Source organism: Vipera berus (assembly GCF_964194415.1).
Source record: "Vipera berus genome assembly, chromosome: W".
NCBI lineage: Eukaryota > Metazoa > Chordata > Lepidosauria > Squamata > Viperidae > Vipera > Vipera berus.
The window spans coordinates 63,754,305-63,773,925 of NC_138210.1; the positions used below are offsets into that span (position 1 = coordinate 63,754,305).

The window sequence follows — 19,621 nt, forward strand, 5'->3', positions numbered from 1 at the left end:
TTTCCACATGCTTACCCAGTCTACGTGGGCGCCATCCCTTCACCGTCCGTCCTCTCTCTACATCCACTAGCACTCGCCTGCCATCAATTTTTTTCCCATCCGCATGCTTGTATGCCGCTGCAACAGATTAGGAGGAATATCCAGGGGAAAGGGAAGGGCAAATGGAATTGCCATTATCTACAGTGTACATAAACAAGCCCACCCTCCCCCAAAGACTAATCATATGGAAAGGATTCAGAGAGGCAGCTCCTATGGCTCCAATGATTCCTTGGGTAAGGGATTGCTCCACACCTGCTTCAAGAAATCTTGCTTCAAGTTTTCTAGGAGAAAATCTGAGTATAGTGCTTGCCCAGAACAAAATCTACATTACTGCAGAATAATGGAAAAAGCAAGCACATTTCAGGAGTAACCTGGCCACAACAGGTATAAAACCTCCAGGTTGTGAAGCATGCCCAGTTCCATCCCATAATGCAACCCCCTCACCCATTATTGAGGAGTTAAAGCAGTCACATTACATTCATCACTTGCCCAGAGGGAAAAAGTCTGGGTAAAAACCATTCCTTCATCCAGTCCTTCCAGCTCACTTTAGAGTGGCCCAGAATCTACTGTTCCTTCAATAGTATCCCTAACCAGCCGGTCCCAAAAAAGCTGGGCCAAATCCCTCGCTCAAAGTGAGAGCTCCTGGGGTTAAACAACTAAAAAAACAGGTTAAAGAAAAGGAGAACTGAAAAAGGAAATGGAATTTTCTTCTATGTTACGGAGGTAGTGGAAGGTTTGACTAGAAAGAAAAGATAATATGCACGAAAAATGGAGTAAGAACCCTCAGCAGAACTGGCTGGTCCCCTCCCTTAAGAAATCCAACCCACTTTATCCTTCTATACCACCTTTGTCACTGTCACCCAGTTGCAAATCTCTAGGGTAATTTTTAGGGAAGGGAAATATTCTGAAGGAACTTGCTAAAAGGAAAGGTAGGGCCAGCACAGCTAATATGTAATAAGGAAATAAAAACATTTACCTGGAGAAACTACTTACAAAACCATTGCAACTTCTAACTCCTCAAACTCACTGCATCGGGTTGCTAGCGTTGGGGCCTGAGGCGCAGCTTCCCCCTGCCTGGGCGCCCCCGGCTGGGGCAGTATTTTGGGTTTTGCATTTTAGCTGCTGAGCCGACCTTCCCTGCCTTACCTGTCTCAGCAGCAGAAGTTGGACACTCAGATTCACACCCCTGCCAGCCCCTGCCCAATTCCCCCATTCTCACCCCATTTCCCAAAACTAGGTAAAATCTTTTATTAAGAGCTTGGGCACTTTATCCTTTCAGGGGTCCTCACAAGCCTTGGGAGTCTCGCCCTACAGTCCCAAACCTACTGAAGCTATATGTGGCAATGAATCTTAAGTGTGACAAAAGCCCACACAATTAAGTACTAGATAAAATTAAATCTCCAATCCAGGCATTTCAGAAATATTTTTTAAGGGAAAAAAAAGTTTTCAACTTCAGATAACTAAGAAAATGTACCAATAATGTTTGGCTACCAAACTGCTCATAGCCTTGAGAAATGGCCACAATAATTCTTTATTTTGATGGGGGATACTTTTAGGAAATTAAAATGTAATGACTTAATTAAAACATCTGGGACTAGAAAAAGAAGTGTTTGTACAAAATTGCAAGGGAAATATTTGTGGTTGGGTTTAAAAACCCACAATTTTTTAAAAGTAATAAGCTTTGCAAGGTTATACACATACTGGAGGGAAATAAACTCATAGGGACATAAAAATATGACAGAATTTCTCTATGTTTGTACATAGAAATAATGCAGAAATGTGCTTCATCATTTCCTCTTAGGGGGGTGCTAATTCTCATAGAAATGGATTCTAGTGTATAGACTTGCAGTCAGAAAAAGTATTACTTCAAAAAAATATTGAAAAATAGATTTGAGCAAAAGCCTTTAAGAAAATTAATACTGTAACATCTTACCACTGAAAACATTTTCACCTTGTCTGGTTTACTCAGGCAAGCTTTGATGAGGGATGCATTTTTCAACTGTCTGCCAACTGTCAACTCTACAAATGAGCATGGCTGCAGCCATTATTCCTACTCATTTTCGGTTGCCACATAGACACCATCCTCCCTTCTCCATTAAAAAATGGAAATTTTGAAACATGTGACTTGACTGAATTGTCATTACCAAACTGTGTCTCATAGCAAAGATGTCACTCTGGTCTTTGAAGCCATTCATCAGGCCGAGAATCAGTCAAGTTTGATGTTGGACACGATGACACACCATCATCTCTTCCAATCTCATGGCTCCTCTCCAGGTAAGGTAGCCAGTAGACTAGAGTCACTAATCCACCTCCAGTTTATCGTAGAAAGGAGATGAAGCTCGGTGTTTTCTAATGAAGAGGTCAGTCAGAGGAAAAAAGAATTGCAGCATGCTTACCTGAAACCTCCCTCTGTACTGAATCTTACCTTCTAGGACATTTTACATAAAGCGGAATGGGCCTATCATAAAAACCTCTTGATTTTTTCAGAAGACCGAAGATTTCTGATGGGATATGAACATCACCATGTGGAATGATGGGGGGCAACTAATCAGGAACTATTCTCTGATATACATACATTCTACTAATACCAGTAAATTTACAATTCAAAGCTTCTGAATACGAAATTGGAGCCTCAAATCTTATCTGAGAGGTCAGCCACCTGACTTTCAAACGATGAGAGGAAACATTCATTTTTAACACAGAAATCCCCTCCTCAAAAGAGAAAAACTTATTTCTTCCAATTTCCACATGCTTGCATGCAAGTATCAAGAGGGAGAAATAACAAGGGAAAAGGCATTTGATTTCCACTGGTTCTACTACTTTCATGTATTTTATTGGAAGGCATATTTTATGAAAACAAATAAATATGCAAGTACATGGTCTTTTTAGGTAGATTGTTACATTACTGTTCACATATTTTTCAGAATTAGCACAGCCCGTTGTCTGGTCTGAATAGGGAAAGTTATAGAACTGAAAGGTTCCAAGAGGACTTAGTTTTTAGATAGTCCGTCAAGGGACCGATATAAATCGATCACACTATATGGCTTACAGCTCAGTATTAAAATCAGATAGCTATTTTGTTGGCCAATTTGAAACTCAAGGATGAAATTTATCATTATTCCCCTGGATTTACGGGCCAGCAACTAATTTTCATGGGAAAAGATTGGATTGTTTAATTATCTCAACAACTCAATAGTGTCTTGATACAAGACTAATATGAAGAATGATTGTCAGTCTTTATAGAGTTCACCATTTTGTCTTGTCCTTGCTTTGGACAGTCTAGATTAGTCTTCCCAAGTAGTTCCCACCAATAGGGACTACAATCATTCACAAAGAGAATATTCTGGGAATAATAAGAACTGTAATCTTATATATTCAGAAGACTTAAGGTTGGGAAAGGCTTTTTTCTTGATACAGTACTGACTTGGAAAAGATAAACTGATAATGGTCTCATTTAATTTCTCCATTTTAAAATCCCAATTCCAATGATTACCTATATCTAACAGAAGATATCTTCGGACTCCTCCCCAAGACGGCTGCTGAAAGGTGAGACCTTTTTTTTCTTCTCTTACCCACGATCTGCTGTTTGCTACCAGAGCTGGTTCTTTGGCGGCCCTGCCCCCTGGATTTGAATGGGGGCACTTAGGAATGACCCAAGAAGACTTTCAGACAGCTGGGAGGGGGAATCTTGGAAGACTGCAGCTCCTTGTGGGAGCAGCCAGAAAGTCAATGGTCTTTTTACATCTCTTCCTACCAGCAGTACATTTTTGTAAGACTTTTAACTTCACTTTTTGAACTTTTATTTTTGTTCTTTATCTTCAAATGTTAATTGGCTGGCTGAATGCTGACTTATTTCAATCCCCAGCTGGACTCTATTTGCTTTTTCTGTTTTCTCTTTATTTGGTTGTTTACACCAGCTTCTACTTTCTCATATGGAAACACAGCATGTGTCTTTGGATGGTGAAAGTGTTTATATTTGGACTATATCTTATTGAATATTCACCACAAAGAATCTGTATTTTATTAACTTGAAAAATGGTTTTGGATCAAAATAGTTCCTTTTGTTTGTTGCCTGTTCTGCTTATCTACTCCACTGAGCAATAAGAGAGGAGGCGGCTAACACTGGGGGACGGGGGAAGAGACTGTTTAGTAACATGCAATCTCTGATTTTTTTTCTAAAAGGTTTGATGAACTCATAAAGACCATGGAAAATATTCTGAAGAAACCGACCCTACTTTAGATCAGGGGTGTCAAACTCGCAACGTCACATGTCGTGACGCATCACAACTTTTTTGCCATTGCCGGCAATGGGGTGGGGCACGGTTTTGCTATGATGCATCCGGCCCACGGGCCGGCAGTTTGACACCCCTGCTTTAGATCCACAAAAGAAATGTGTTTTTAAATTGACAAATATAGACTCAGAAACAACAGACTGCAGAAAATGTCAGAGCCAAGAGTGTGATTCTCTGGCAGTAAATTTTATTTAATCAATCAGTAACTGATAAGAGATGGCATTAAGAAACAAACATGAATATTTGATCTGGGACCAATTAGGGTTAATTTTTGGGATGAACTGGCATTGAAGTGGTAATTTTCTATGAGTTCATTACAACAACAGTATGTTAACAGAGGGTTTTGGAATTTCAATCTTGTCTTTTTTATCAATAATTTTACTACTTTTATACTTATATATTTTTATTATTGTTTTTCCTGTTAACTATTTTGTTATTAATATAGTACAGACATGTCAAACTTGCGATGTCACGTGACATCGCGTGACGTATCAGAGCTTTTTCTCCATTGCCGGCAATGGGGTGGGCGCGGCTTCCACGTAATGCATCCGGCCCGCGGGCTGGCAGTTTGACACCCCTGATATAGCATATAGATGACAGGCTAACAATTTGTAAACAGATGTAGTAGTTTAGCAGTTTAAAACTCTTGGACTGTTTTGCAATGGGTGGGAAACTAACACTGTTGTATTATGTTAATCAACATTAAACTAGGGCAGATACTATATGTATGTCTGTGTGTTTTCTAAGACACTCTTTCTTTTTAATGTCTTGTTTTTGGTGTTTTGTATTTTAACCTTCTTTGAATTACACACACACACACACACATACAAAAGATATTCTTACAACTACAAATTCAGGGAGGCCAAAGAAGTCTCTCCACCACCACACACACCCCCTCTTTACCAGAGTAGTTCTGGCAGTCTAAGGTTGCTAGTTCATTCTTCACACATGCACAATATCCACAGTACACCACGGGGGAAGAACTAGCTTTGCACCAGCTGGCTAGCAGCATTTGGGGGATGTCCGGTCATCTGGGCTTTCTTCTGCCAGCCTCGCCTCACATCTGGGCAGGTCCAGCACCGGCTCCCACTTCCATATGGAACACTGCTAGCTTTTCCCACCTAAGTGGTACCTGTTAGAAATTAAACTTGATTTGGGTGACAATATTATATAATGGAGTAAAAGCACCTTTAAGGAGTTAAACGGTCTAAGGGTGTGGCTGTAATTATTCCACATAAAAGAGAGTTAGATGTTACACGTAGTTGCTCTTGTATATGTGTTTGATGTTAGTGTTTGGATACCTCTTGTTCTCTTGTTTGCTAGCTTGATATTTATTCTCTCAAGAATCAACTGCTTGCTACAGTGTATATTGTTTTTGATATTGGTAAGCAGCTTTTGTATTTTGATACTATGTTTTTTATGGACTGACTTTTATGTGCATGATACTGGATTGATACTTGGACTATTTCTTACTGTGTTTCTTTTTGTTGTCTGAGTAAAAATAAGTTATAAAACTCGTGTTAGTGCATTACTGTTTGCCTAAAAGTCCCAGTACAACTTCCACTGTGTATTAATAATACTCTGTTAAACAAACCATTTTTTTTAACAACATATTCTAACAATGGTTATGGGCCCAGATCCAGTGTGGTGCTGAGGACAGGCACAGTATTGTATTTATATTTCCTAACTGAGTTTTCAAATTCAGACAATGGCACAAGGACTATTCAATCCATTCTGCATTACCCGGCTTAATGGGTCAAACTACGTATCCTGGTCTACACAATGTAGTTTGCTATTACAAAATCAAGGTCTTTGGAAAATAGTCCATAATCCTCCTGATGTAACTGCCTGGGATCCAACTAATGAAGAAGATAACAAGAAGATTGTAGACTTCAATAAAGACAATGATAAGGCTTTATCTATTATTGGGCTAACATTAGGAGACCAACAGCTAGTCCATGTGCGTGGAGAAGAGTCTGCTGCTAAATGTTGGGCTAAGTTGAAAAAGATTTTTGTTCGGGACAGTGTTGGTGCTCATATAAATTTTACCAGAAAGCTATTTAGAGCTAGACTGGAAAAGAATGGCGATATGTTAGCTCACCTTAACTTTATAAAAGCAACTTTGTTGGAACTGCAAGAAAAAGAACTTATTTTCTCAGAGCTTCACCAGGTTTACATCATTTTATCATCATTGGATGAGAGCTACGATGCCTTTGTATCGTCCTTGGAGGTTTTGTCCAAAGAAAACCTAACTGTTTCTTCAATAACTGGAAGGTTGTTGGAAGAATCAAGATGTCGTATGGAGAGAAAACAGTTGAGAGAGCCATTGCAACAAGAAATAAAGAAGACTGAATCTGCTTATATTTTAAGGAAATGCTTTAATTGTGGGTTAAAGGGACATATTGCTAAGTTTTGTCAGAATAGTAATTGTCAGAGAAAGGAAAGCCATAGAAAGAATAAAAAGCTGATTAATGTAGCTGTAGCTAATAGAACTACTAATAACCACAATTGGTGGGTGGCAGATAGTGGAGCTACACACTGTATTTCAAAAATAAAAAGGGATTTTGAGAATATAAGGTCTAGTAAAAAATATATTTCTATGGCTAATGGCTGGAGAGTCAAGGTCTCTGGAGAGGGTAAGGTTTACTGTTCATTTTTAAAACAAAATTTGGAAATGCTATATGTTCCCAGATGTGATTATAATCTATTATCAGTTAAGGCATTATTGGAAGCAGGTTTTAAAGTTACTTTCCAAGGGGAGGAATGTCTTATTCAAAAGAATGAAGTGAACTTAATAGCTAATATGAAAGACGGTTTGTTTGTAATTAGCAATGATCCTATTATAATGGCTACTACTTGTACGAATCAAAAACCACATGATGAATGTATTCATTTATTACATAGAAGATTGGGTCATGTGAATTTTAATACACTAAAAAGAACTGTAGCTTTGTCTAATGGGTTTAAGTTAAAGGCTTGTAAGAAATATCTGCAGTGTAACGTATGTGGTAGAGAAAAGAGCAGGGCAGCACCAGCTAATAGGTTAGATGGATTTAAAACCACAACTCCATTAGAACTGGTATTTATGGATTTGATAGGTCCTATGAAACCCAGTTTAGGGGGTGCTTGCTACATATTAAATATTCTAGACCATTATAGCAGATATGGGTTCTGTTATCTCCTTACGTCAAAAACTGAAACTATACAAACAATATCTAATTGGCTCAAGTTTGTACAAAGGAAAACTCAGTTAAATGTAAAAACCATAATAACAGACAATGGAACTGAGTTTGTTAATAAACAGTTCAATGAGCTGTTAGTTTCAGAGGGAATAGAGCATAGACGTACAGCTCCTTATAGACCTCAGCATAATGCATTTGTTGAACGGAGGGGCCAAACATTGCAAGCTATGATTAGATCTATGATTGAAGATTCTGGTTTACCTGATAGCTTATGGGGAGAAGCAGCAAAATGTGCTAATCATATTTTAAACAATGTGGTTAGTTCAGCTACAGGTAAAATTCCTTATACCTTATGGTATAAGAGAAAACCAAATCTTAGTTATATTCACACATTTGGGACACCTGCTTGGGTACATATTCCAAGTTCAATAAGAAATAAAGGAGAACATAGAGCTAAACAATTATTTTTTGTTGGCTATGAGTTAAACCATAAGTCTTATCGGTTCTGGGAGAAAGGTACTAAAAACATTTATTGTAGTTCTAGCGCTGTTTTTCAAGAACAGTCAGGCTGGGAAAGGGTAGAAGATATTGTATATATTCCTCAACAAGATTTAACTAACTCCTCAAATGAAAGTGATAAAGAAGAGGAGGAACCTACTAGAGAGATCAAACAAGAACCACTGATAGTGGAGACAGGAGAGGAAGAAGATAATAATGTAAATGTACCTATAAGTCCAATAATTCTCAGAAGGTCTAACAGGGAAAGACGACAGCCTGATCGTTTCGAGGCAGGTTTAATTTGTCAAATAGACATTGAACCTTCTAATGTTGAAGAAATAAAAATGTATCCTGAGAATGAAAGAAAGAATTGGAAAGTAGCTATGGATAAAGAAATAAAGTCTTTGCAAGATCTTAATGTTTATCAAGAGGTTAAAATACCTAAAACAGAAAAGTTAATTGGATGTAAATGGGTTTTTAAACTGAAAGAAAGTGTTACAGGAGAGGTAATACATAAAGCAAGATTAGTTGCTCAAGGATTTGCACAGAATAATAGTGATTATGATGAAGTATTTTCCCCAACGTTAAGAGCTTCCACTCTTAGGGCTGCTTTAGTTTGGGCAGCAAATAAGAATTATAGTATAACACATGTAGATATTGAAACTGCTTATTTGCATGCAACATTAAACCATGATATATATATGAAAGTTCCATCAGGAATAGAAAGTAAGGTAGGGTACTGTTGGAAACTGAATAAGAGTTTGTATGGTTTAAAACAGTCAGGTTACGAGTGGAATAGATGTTTAGTAAAAGAGTTAAATAGTTTGGGATTTAAAGCTAGTATTGCAGATCCTTGTTTATTTATAAAACAGCAAAATAGTGAATTATCATTGTTATTATTATTCACTGATGATATTGCTATTATAGCAAAAGATGAAACAGAAACTGAAAGAATAATTTCAGGGTTAAAAAGAAAATTTAGAGTAAAAGATCTAGGAGCTATTAGTCATTATCTAGGGCTGGATATTGTCAGGACTAGTAAAGGATTTAAATTGTCTCAAGCTAAGAAAATTAATGGTTTGCTGAAACGTTATAATATGGAAAACTGTAAACCAGTAAAAACACCTATGGTTCAAGGTTTTGAGAGTTCAGCAGATAACAGCAATGTCTTTGATAAAAAGATATATCAATCATTAATAGGCAGCTTGATGTATTTATGTAACTGGTCAAGACCTGATATAGCATTTACAGTTAATCATTTAGCTAGATATTGTGAGAATCCTACAACCAGATGTTGGCAAGGTGCGAAAAGAGTTTTAAGATATTTGAAGCACACCATACATTATTCTCTATATCTAGAGCCAACAAAGGAATTGGAACTAAAAGCATTTGCAGATGCTAGTTTTGCATCTGATACTGTAACCAGGAAATCCACTTCAGGATTGGTTGTATTATTGGGAAACGCTTTAGTAGGATGGAGGTCTAACAGACAGAAGCATATAAGCTTATCAACAACTGAATCCGAATTTTCTTGTTTATCTTTATTATGTACTGAGCTATTGGTATGGAAACAATTATTGTTTGATATGGGTTTAAATTGTAATGAACCAATAAAAGTGTATGAAGACAATCAAGCAGCTATAAAATTAGCAACTAATGCTGCAGTGAAAACTAGATCAAAACATACGGATCTACGGTATCTAAATGTCAGACAATGTGTTAAAGATAATTTGATTAAACTGGAATATTGTGCAACTGAAGATAATATTGCTGACCAGTTTACTAAAGCTCAGGGTGCTATAAAGCATAAATCTGTTTGTGATATGTGTAATTTGAGATTGTAAAAATATATGTATAATATGCCACCCAAAAGGGGAGATTGTTAGAAATTAAACTTGATTTGGGTGACAATATTATATAATGGAGTAAAAGCACCTTTAAGGAGTTAAACGGTCTAAGGGTGTGGCTGTAATTATTCCACATAAAAGAGAGTTAGATGTTACACGTAGTTGCTCTTGTATATGTGTTTGATGTTAGTGTTTGGATACCTCTTGTTCTCTTGTTTGCTAACTTGATATTTATTCTCTCAAGAATCAACTGCTTGCTACAGTGTATATTGTTTTTGATATTGGTAAGCAGCTTTTGTATTTTGATACTATGTTTTTTATGGACTGACTTTTATGTGCATGATACTGGATTGATACTTGGACTATTTCTTACTGTGTTTCTTTTTGTTGTCTGAGTAAAAATAAGTTATAAAACTCGTGTTAGTGCATTACTGTTTGCCTAAAAGTCCCAGTACAACTTCCACTGTGTATTAATAATACTCTGTTAAACAAACCATTTTTTTTAACAACATATTCTAACAGTACCTATTTCCCTACTTGCATTTTTATATGCTTTCAAACTGCTAGGTGGGCAGGAACTGGGGCAAATGACAGGAACTCACTCTGCCATGCGGTGCCATGGGCTTGAACCACCAGAGTGCCAACCATCTCTGGATGACAACTCCAGCATCTTTAAGCCATTGCACCCCCATAAAGAAGTCCTGAATGTTAGCCATCAGCTTTCTTAACATTCCTAGGTATAGCCTCTTTCAGGCAGAATGGAAAGCTCTCAATGAACTGAAAGAGCTACACTAAAGAAGCCAGAGAGAAAAAAAAGATACAAAAAAAAACAAATGTGTGATGTGTCTGAAATGCCCTACCAGTATTCAGGAACCCAGCAACAGTGGTATAGTTGCCTGCTTTCATGAAGAAACCCTTATTTCAGGGGAACAGTGAGTTCGAATCTCTGTTGAGACAGACATCCCAATCATGCCCCACTTCAAGTTTCATTATGACCTTGGCAAGCCATACCAGGGATAGTTAGAAAAAAATCTACCTACTTAGCTTTGTGTCCCAAGTTAGGCTACTAGTACAAATGCCCATTAATTTACTAGCTAAAAGTAGAGGTCAAATATCCTCAGTGTTGCTTCCTATCAAGCAAAACTTCAGGACAAATGCAAAAATATGCACTCTGCCCCAGACTGATGTGCACGGTGCCCCCCCCCGTTTCACCGTCAGAGGCCTTTCTGGAGCTCGTTTCTCAGCTGCAGAGACCTTCCCTGAAGGCCTCTGCTGGCAAAACAGAGGCTGGGGGGCAACACGCGTGAGCGGCAACAAGCAGCAGCAGAAGTGGGCCAGCAAGGCAGGTGTCGGGCCGTGGGAGGCCTGGCTGCGGCGGTCCTAAGGTAAGTGGGTAAGACATCCCCCCCCAAAATAAGACCTGGCACCTCTTTTGGAGGCAAAAAAATTATAACACTGGGTCTTATTTTCAGGGAAACATGGTAGGTGTAAAACCTTGCTTTTCTCCACATTAAATTTCATTTTGTTGGATAGGGCCAATTGTTCAAGTCTGTCAAGATCTTTTTGGATCCTGAGCTCGTCTTCTGGGATGTTGGCTATTCCTGCCAGCTTGGTGTCATCTGTAAATTTAATCAGTTCCCCTTCTATTACCTCATCTAAGTCATTTATGAATGTATTGGAACCTTTTGGTACCCCACTGCTTACTTCCCTCCATGTAGATGTAGTACCATTAAGGACTACTCATTGAGTATGGTTTGTCAGCCAGTTACAAATCCATCAGGTGGTGATGCGGTCTATCCCACATCTTTCTAGCTTACCAAGAAGTAGGCTGTGGTCTACTTTGTCGTACTGAAATCTAAGTATACTATGTCTACAGCAGGGGTGTCAAACTGCCGGCCCATGGGCTGGATGCATCACGCAGAAGCTGTGCCCACCTCAGCTCCAGCAAGGGGAAAAAAGTTCCGAGATGTCACGACACGTCACGTGGCGAGTTTGACACCCCTGGTCTACAGCATTTCACTGGTCTACTAATTTAGTCACTTTGTCAAAGAATGAAATAAGATTGGTTTGGCAAGATCTGTTTTTAACAAACCCGTGCTGGATTCTAGTTATAACTATTTGTTTCTAGATGTTCGCAGAACTGATTTTTTATTATCTTTTCCAGTATCTTCCCAAGAATTGAAGTTAGGTTGATTGGTCTGTAGTTTCCAGGGTCTGTTTTTTTCCCCTTTTTTCAAGATGGGAACCACATCAGTTCTTTTCCAATCCTATTTCTAACTCAAATAATCTAGAAACTGGAAAGAAAGTTTCCATTATCTAAGTACAACTTTAACGTTTAAATTCAAGAACAGATTCCAGGAACATGTTCACTCAAGCAAGATATCCCTTACTGTATATAATGTACAAATCACAAATTAGAATATGTGATTAAGAGGAAACATTTATTTTGGATTAGGCAATATGAAATATAACTGTTTTCTACCAGTTTCATATGCTACAGAAATATTTTGATTCCTTTGAAACATATTCTGCCTATTTCTCTCTCCAGTTTGCTTGTTTAAGTCCATAGATTACAAAATAGTACCTGTGTGATTTAAGGAGGGAGGATTCGCTCAGGATATTTGAGCTATTCCAGAAATGGCTGGCCTGTTGTTCCCTCCCTCTCCATTTAATTTAGGCTGAAAAATGCAGAACTAACATTAGAGCATGAGGAACCTATTTCTTTTTCTCCTACACAGCAAGAGAGTTGTACAGGTAGTCCTTGACTTAACAACAGTTCATTCAGTGACTGTTTAAAGTTATAACAGCAAAGTGACTTATGACTGTTTTTCACACTTATGACTGTTGCAGCATCCCCATGGTCACATGATCAAAATTCAGATGCTTGGCAACTAATATTTATGATGGTTGCAATGTCCCAGGGTCACGTGATCACCTTTTGTGACCTTCTGACAGTCAACGGGGAAGCCAGATTCACTTAACAACCATTACTAACAACTGCAGTGATTCACTTAACAACTGTGGCAAGGAAGGTTATAAAATGGGGCAAAACTCACTTAACTGTCTCTCTTAGCAAAAGAAATTTTGGGCTCAATTGTGGTCATAAGTTGAGGACTACCTGCATAGAAATAAAAAGAGAAATAGATTCCTTCCTTCATTCCCTCCATCCCCAACTAAGCCATATTATCTAGCATCTCCCTTTGACCTGGCTTGTGTATAGAAGTGTGTTGGGTACTGAGATTCTTACCAATTATACCAACCATACAATGAGATGTTGTAAAGGGGAAGCATAAGGATCAGCTGCAAGCCAGCAGTGGCAATAGCCATCAGAAAGGTGGCTGCAGTGACAATAAGAACATAGAATTAATACACCCCGCTCATAACAGCCTCTCAACATCATCATCTTTTCAAAACACAACTTCAGGTCAAAGTAACACTTTGCAATAGTGGCAAATATCTGTAGCTTGGGTATAGGATGAGGGTGAAGGTTCATTCTCCAAGCTTGTGGGTTGGTTTCCGAATGTTTTGTTACCAAGCTAGGTAACATCTTCAGCGGCATTTAGGGGATGTCTGTGTCAGTGCTCTTCTGTTTATATTAAAAAAACTTTGTATTCCAACACACAGCACCCAAACCACACCACACCGCCATGCAAAACCTAACCCTACCATACACAAAAGGTGTGTCGGAAATGACAGCCAGAATTCTCCAACCCCTAGGAATAACGATAGCCCACAAACCCACAGCCACACTACACCAGGAATTATCCAGAACCAAAGTCAAGACACAGAAGGATGAAAGAAACAATGTTACCTACAAAATTAACTGTAACAATTGCAACCAATTCTACCTGGGACAAACATGTCAATTAAAAACCAGGATCCACGAACACCGGCTAGCAGTCAAACGACACGATCCCAAATCCTTAAATCGCTACCCACACCGACACCAAACAGTACCAGTTCAATTGGAGCAACACTAAAATCATCGGCTACACTACCACCTGCCACGCTTGTGAGTTCATCGAAGCCTGGCACTCCACAAGCAATTCCATCAAGATACATTGATCTACAACCAGCCTATGAACCCCTCAGAATGCAAATCAATTGCACAGCCAACAGAAGACAGCACCAACCTACTACCAACCCCCCAGTTCACCTTCCAATGACCCTGACCTGATATAATCTCCCCATCACAAGTCCCTGACCTGAAGTAACATTCCCATCACAAGCCTGTCTGATGACTCACACCTGACCCATCACAAGACCCTCACTTGACACACCCACACCTGAAGCCCTTATAAACAGAAGAGAACTGACACAGTCATCCCCTAAATGCCGCTGAAGATGTTACCTAGCCTGTTAACAAAATGTTCTGAAACACACAAGCTCGGAGAACGAACCTTCACCCTCAAAGTAACACTTGCTTCAGAAGAACTTCATAGTATTCATTCTCCCTCTTTAAAAATTTAACATAAAAGAATGGGCAACAGTTCAGGGGCAACTGAGCCTTGGTGGAGCAGTGGGCTAATGCCTCCTTAAGTAACACCAGCTGCCTGCAATTAGTGCAGGTTCGCATCCCACCAGGCTCAAGGTTGACTCAGCCTTCCATCCTTCCGAGGTAGGTAAAATGAGGACCCAGATTGTTGGGGGCAATTAAGCTGACTTTGTAATAATGCTGCTTGGGGGGGGTGTGAAAGCCCTAATAAGCAGGCATATACATAGAATGAAGGCTACTGCTAAGCTTGTAAGCCGCCCTGAGTCTTCGGAGAAGGGCGGGATATAAATGGAATTAAAATAAAATAAATAAATAAAACTTTTCCTGGGCCCCATAATGCAAGCAGCAACTCTAGCCTTCCCCAAAAGATGCTGGCATGAATAGCTGCCTACCCTTAGCTTATAGGGATCCATCCCAAACACAGGAATTTAAGGGATAAGGACAGGAACTGTTGCCTGTTACTTTAGCACACAGATTAAATTTGGGGCACCCCAACTACATTAATTAGATTTTCCAAAACTAGATAAGGAATGAAAAGGATGCTCCCAAGAGAAACATCTTACCTAGAATAAACTGAGAGACCCAATACAGTACCTTCCAAGAATTACAAAGTCTACTAAGAGAAACAGATAAAAACTTCCTTCCTTTTAGACTACACTGTTAATCTGATAAAGATCCCTTGAAAAACTATCTGAGCTGTATTAATGGAACTTGGGTGTTCACCAAACCAAATTATGCTCCCCCACTCTGTACTTACCTGTTGGGGGGAAACCCAAGCCCTCAACAACTTAAGGGCTTAAAATAGTTAGAGGATGTTTATAAAACACATGCTTTTTATAATAAAAAGTTAATTTAGATTAAATTTATTTTTTAAAATACATAAAAGGTTAAAGTCATCACATAAAAGGACTTACAGTGCATGTCACGTTCATGTTCGTATTCAATGAAGGCGTAGCCACGTGGCTTGCTGGAGTGCTTATTGTATACCATGTAGATCTAAAAAGGAATAATTAAACAGGCATACAGCCTCAGGGAAGCCCATACAACAGCAGTCTGTGGGTTATATTGGGCTTCACACAACTCACTAAAAATTATACTCCAACATTAGCAGTGGGCTAATGCCTCCTTAAGTAACACCAGCTGCCTGCAATTAGTGCAGGTTCGCATCCCACCAGGCTCAAGGTTGACTCAGCCTTCCATCCTTCCGAGGTAGGTAAAATGAGGACCCAGATTGTTGGGGGCAATAAGCTGACTTTGTAATAATGCCGCTTGGGGGTGTGTGTGAAAGCCCTAATAAGCAGGCATATACATAGAATGAAGGCTACTGCTAAGCTTGTAAGCCGCCCTGAGTCTTCGGAGAAGGGCGGGATATAAATGGAATTAAAATAAATAAATAAATAAATAAATAAGGGGTATGTTTTGTTTATACATTTACATTTCGATAATTTTGCAGGGTTATGTAATAGCAAAGTGCTACAAAATGTTTTGTTTTTAAGGGTCTGAAGATGGCATTAAGGAGGCAAATTGAGTACTTTAAATGTCTTTTTAGAAAGTTGTATTTGTTACATTTTAAGGAATGTTTAATATATGCCTTGCCTCATTTTGCCTTTTAGCCATGCACAAATATTGAAACCCCACCCACCTAACCTGCAGTTTTCACATCCCTGACAATCTCCATTTGAGTTCTAAAAAATACCACTTTGAAGAATCCCATCAATTAATAGATTACCAGTCAAATGAAAAAAAAATATCAGCATCCTCTTTTTACGCTCTTCTATTATTGTCTGGGTAAGCATTTCCACAGGAAGATTCCTTATATGAATGTCTTTCTTCCCTTTTATTTATATTGTCTAATCAGTCACTATGATTGCAACTATGAAACTTCAGCTGGTATTGCCTTTGCAAATTTTAGATTTTTGAGATAAGGACCCCAAAACCACACTGTATCATCTTATTTTACATCCCTTCTGAAATTTCTTAAGTATATTTTTACATGAAAAAAAATCTATCATGGGAAAACACTAATTCCTTCCCTTAGAGAGCAAAAGCAGGAATGTTAAATAGTAAACAGGAATATGATCTCAACCTAGACTATGAAGAATACAAAAAGGTGCTCAGAAAACAGGGCACCTCCCTTTCCATTGTGAAAATATGTGTTTTCTGGAGGAATCATCTAAACCAGTGGTTCTCAACCTTTTCTTCACCACAGACACCTTTTAAATACCTTTTGTGGCCACGGATCAAAATTTAACTTAAGATTTAAATCATAACATTTCTCCAAGCCTTTGCAGACCCCCTCTGACACTGCAGCCCCCCCAGGGGTCCGGGACCACAGGTTGAGAACCATTGATCTAAACTAATCACTCACTCTTTTGATGGGTCCATAGACTTCAAACTCTCTCCTCAGCTTGGACTCTGTTGTATCATAATTCTGGAACGTAAGTAGGAAGAACAGAGTTAAAACTAATGGAAAACCAATAACACATCTCTCTATGACTATTAAAGAAGCTAGCTGATTCATCTGGCACCTCAAAAGCTCTTATAAACAATAAACTGGATGTAGAGCAAACCTCAGCATGTACATTCTTTACCAAGTGGAATGAAGGAAGCCCCTCTTCTCAGAAATTATGCTTCCCCAATCACCACCACCAAATTCTTTCTTGGAAAGAAAATCTGGGGATGGAATTGGGGAAGTATGTCAATGAAAATTCTCGGTCATCCAGGTAGAGTTGTCTGGAAGTTGAGTCATCGCAACTGGACTTTTCTTTAGTAAAATTACACCTATCCTGTCCTTGAGCAATCCCAGCTGCACTGGTTTTTATATAGTGAAAAAACAACCATCCTTTCCCCATTTCCCAGCAGGTGATCAACTAGACCAGAGGTCCCCAACCTTTTGGGCACCAGGGACCGGTTCTGTGGAGAGAGGTTTTCCCGCGGACCAGACAGAGTGTGGTTTTGTGTGCTGCCTGCATGGGGCTTTGCTTGTTTGTGTGGACCGGTTGCTGGCATGCCGTGGCCCAGTACTGGTGCACGGACCAGGGGTTGGGGACCACTGAACTAGACTGCAAGGTACTGGGTATAGTGATGTCTGGAGCACAACAGGTCACCAAAAGCACAATCAAGAGCTGCATGGGGCTAGCAAATTGTTTACATGCATTTTAATCTAACCACTGATAGAAGGAAAAGTAAATAACTTACAACTCTGGCCACAAAAAGTGTCTTGAAGGCATCTCCTTGAGCATTGGGATCATTATGTGGATCCCCTAAAAGAAAAGATAATGAATCAGATTACAGAAGAAATGAGAAAAAATATACTTCTACTTCCCTTCTTTTTTTTACAAGTGCCAGGCCTCATTTTTAATTAATGGGGTTGCTATTAATTTTAAGTTAATGATAAAAAGAATCCATTCCTTTACAGCAGGGGTGTCAAACTGCCGGCCCATGGGCCGGATGCATCATAATGAAACCGCACCCACCCCATTGCTGGCAATGGCAAAAAAGTCGTGATGTGTTGCAACACGTCACATTGCAAGTTTGACACCCCTGCTTTACAGCTTTCTACTGTGTCTCACTTACACATCTTCAATTCACTTTCAACCTCTTGCTGTCGGCGTTCAATCTTCTCTCGCCTCTGCAATGAAAGGGACCAAAAAACATAAGGAATGCTTATCTTGTTTTTCAGTATATCTCCACGAAGAACAACTGTTTGAATGTTACAAGGGCCACCTCTTCAACATCCTTCTACTTAATTCTTTCTATTTTAGGACCTTGGAAGAGAGCAAATGCTGATACCGGTATACTTCACATTTAACTTTGTGCTATACATACCTTCCGTTCCATCCGTTCCTCCCGTGTCTCTGCACGAGTAGGTGGGGGAGCATCACGTGGGTCCTGAAAGAGAAAACTGTTTTGTAATAACTCTGAATATTAAGACAAAATTGTTGAGAAAGTAATTGCTACAACAGTCGTTCTGATTCTACAAGCATTAGCCAATATCCCACTAACAAGCAAAAGATAGTTAAGACCAATACTACTAGACCTACCTCAAACTCATGGATGTAGGGAGCAATACCACTATAAGGCTGATTATGATGTTTCTCATGGGGTAATTTTTCCAAAGGAGGCAGATAGGGTATAGGATCACGGGGTGCAAATAGTGCCAACAAATTTGGGGGCAGGAACTGTGTCATCTTGAAACACCTGTCATGTAAGGAGAAAAAAATTCAGGAAGTTTGAAAAAAGAACAGCAGTGGCTAATCCATGCGATTAGCATGGAAACCAAAACAGATTTTTTAAGCCAAACATATAAACACTTAACATCTGTCTGCAACAGGGTAAAAACAGTAGGTTGACATATTTTGTGGGATATCACCAGTTTGAACCTTGTTACTCACACAGAAGACACTAACCTTAAAGTTTTATTTTTCCAAATGGCAAGTGGAAAATTGTTTTAAGTACTTTATCATATATAAACTATTCGAGATGAAAGAGGCCCCTGCAAATCAGACTGTTCTCTATAGTGCAATTGGACAGCTTTTAAAAAGTGGCATTCCCTCCTACAATCTTTATTTGTACAAGCCACTGTACCTCCTCAGCATTCAAGCCCTGGTTTCACCACATGGGCTAACTTCTCTTCTCTAAACACTTTCTCGCACGCGACCTGGATCCCCATGACATGTTGCAAAAAGGTAATGCGCACGAGGAGTTTGGAACTCAGCAGCGCGTGCTTCTGATTGTTGTGCCTGTTGCCGCTGTTATCCCAGCAGCCCCTTGAACCTCACTTGCTCTAACTTGCGCGCGCAAAGACCTCTCCCCCTTCTCTCAACCTCAAGCTCGCCTCACGTCCTGTTCTGTAGCAGGCCTTCCTCCTCTTCCCATGGGATCTTGCCCAAAATCACTGCCCTCGGATCACTCGCTACCGGCAACAACGCACCCCCGGCCTTTTTATTCCCAAGTAGAGCCTCTTCTCTATTCCGCACGAATGAGCCAGAAAACGACCTTCTCCCACTTCTCACGAAACAACGCACCACACGCACTTCACGGACGCACTTTGGATCTCACTGGCCGACGTGATCGTCCGTGAGCTACGCCCCTTCTTCAGCACCTCCCGCCGCCACAGGCTGGGCCTATTGGGCGCGCACTCTGCGCATGCTTGGATGGATGCCCCATCACCACGCTTGAATCCTTACGCGTCGGTTCTTTTTTTTAAAAACAAGTTTTATTAATTTTTCCAATTTTACATCAAAATATCAAAATGTTTAGAAAGCA

The 19,621-nt window shown here is 39.4% G+C and overlaps 1 protein-coding gene across 2 annotated transcripts in view; it reads right to left on the minus strand.

Annotated features, from left to right (window-relative positions):
• The window catches only part of LOC308676557 (U1 small nuclear ribonucleoprotein 70 kDa-like), a 36,267-nt gene extending 16,854 nt beyond the window's left edge, over positions 1 to 19,413 (minus strand). For both annotated transcript variants that reach the window (XM_081342418.1, XM_081342417.1), the window contains exons 1-8: positions 19,287 to 19,413; positions 18,397 to 18,553; positions 18,182 to 18,244; positions 17,930 to 17,984; positions 17,552 to 17,616; positions 16,722 to 16,784; positions 15,268 to 15,349; positions 16 to 117 (exon numbers count right to left, since the gene is read on the minus strand). In XM_081342418.1, the coding sequence (XP_081198544.1) occupies positions 16 to 117; positions 15,268 to 15,349; positions 16,722 to 16,784; positions 17,552 to 17,616; positions 17,930 to 17,984; positions 18,182 to 18,244; positions 18,397 to 18,543 (577 nt within the window). In that variant the 5' untranslated portion in view covers positions 18,544 to 18,553; positions 19,287 to 19,413. The remainder of the gene's footprint in view (positions 1 to 15; positions 118 to 15,267; positions 15,350 to 16,721; positions 16,785 to 17,551; positions 17,617 to 17,929; positions 17,985 to 18,181; positions 18,245 to 18,396; positions 18,554 to 19,286) is intronic.
• Between the last annotated feature and the right edge of the window lie 208 nt (positions 19,414 to 19,621).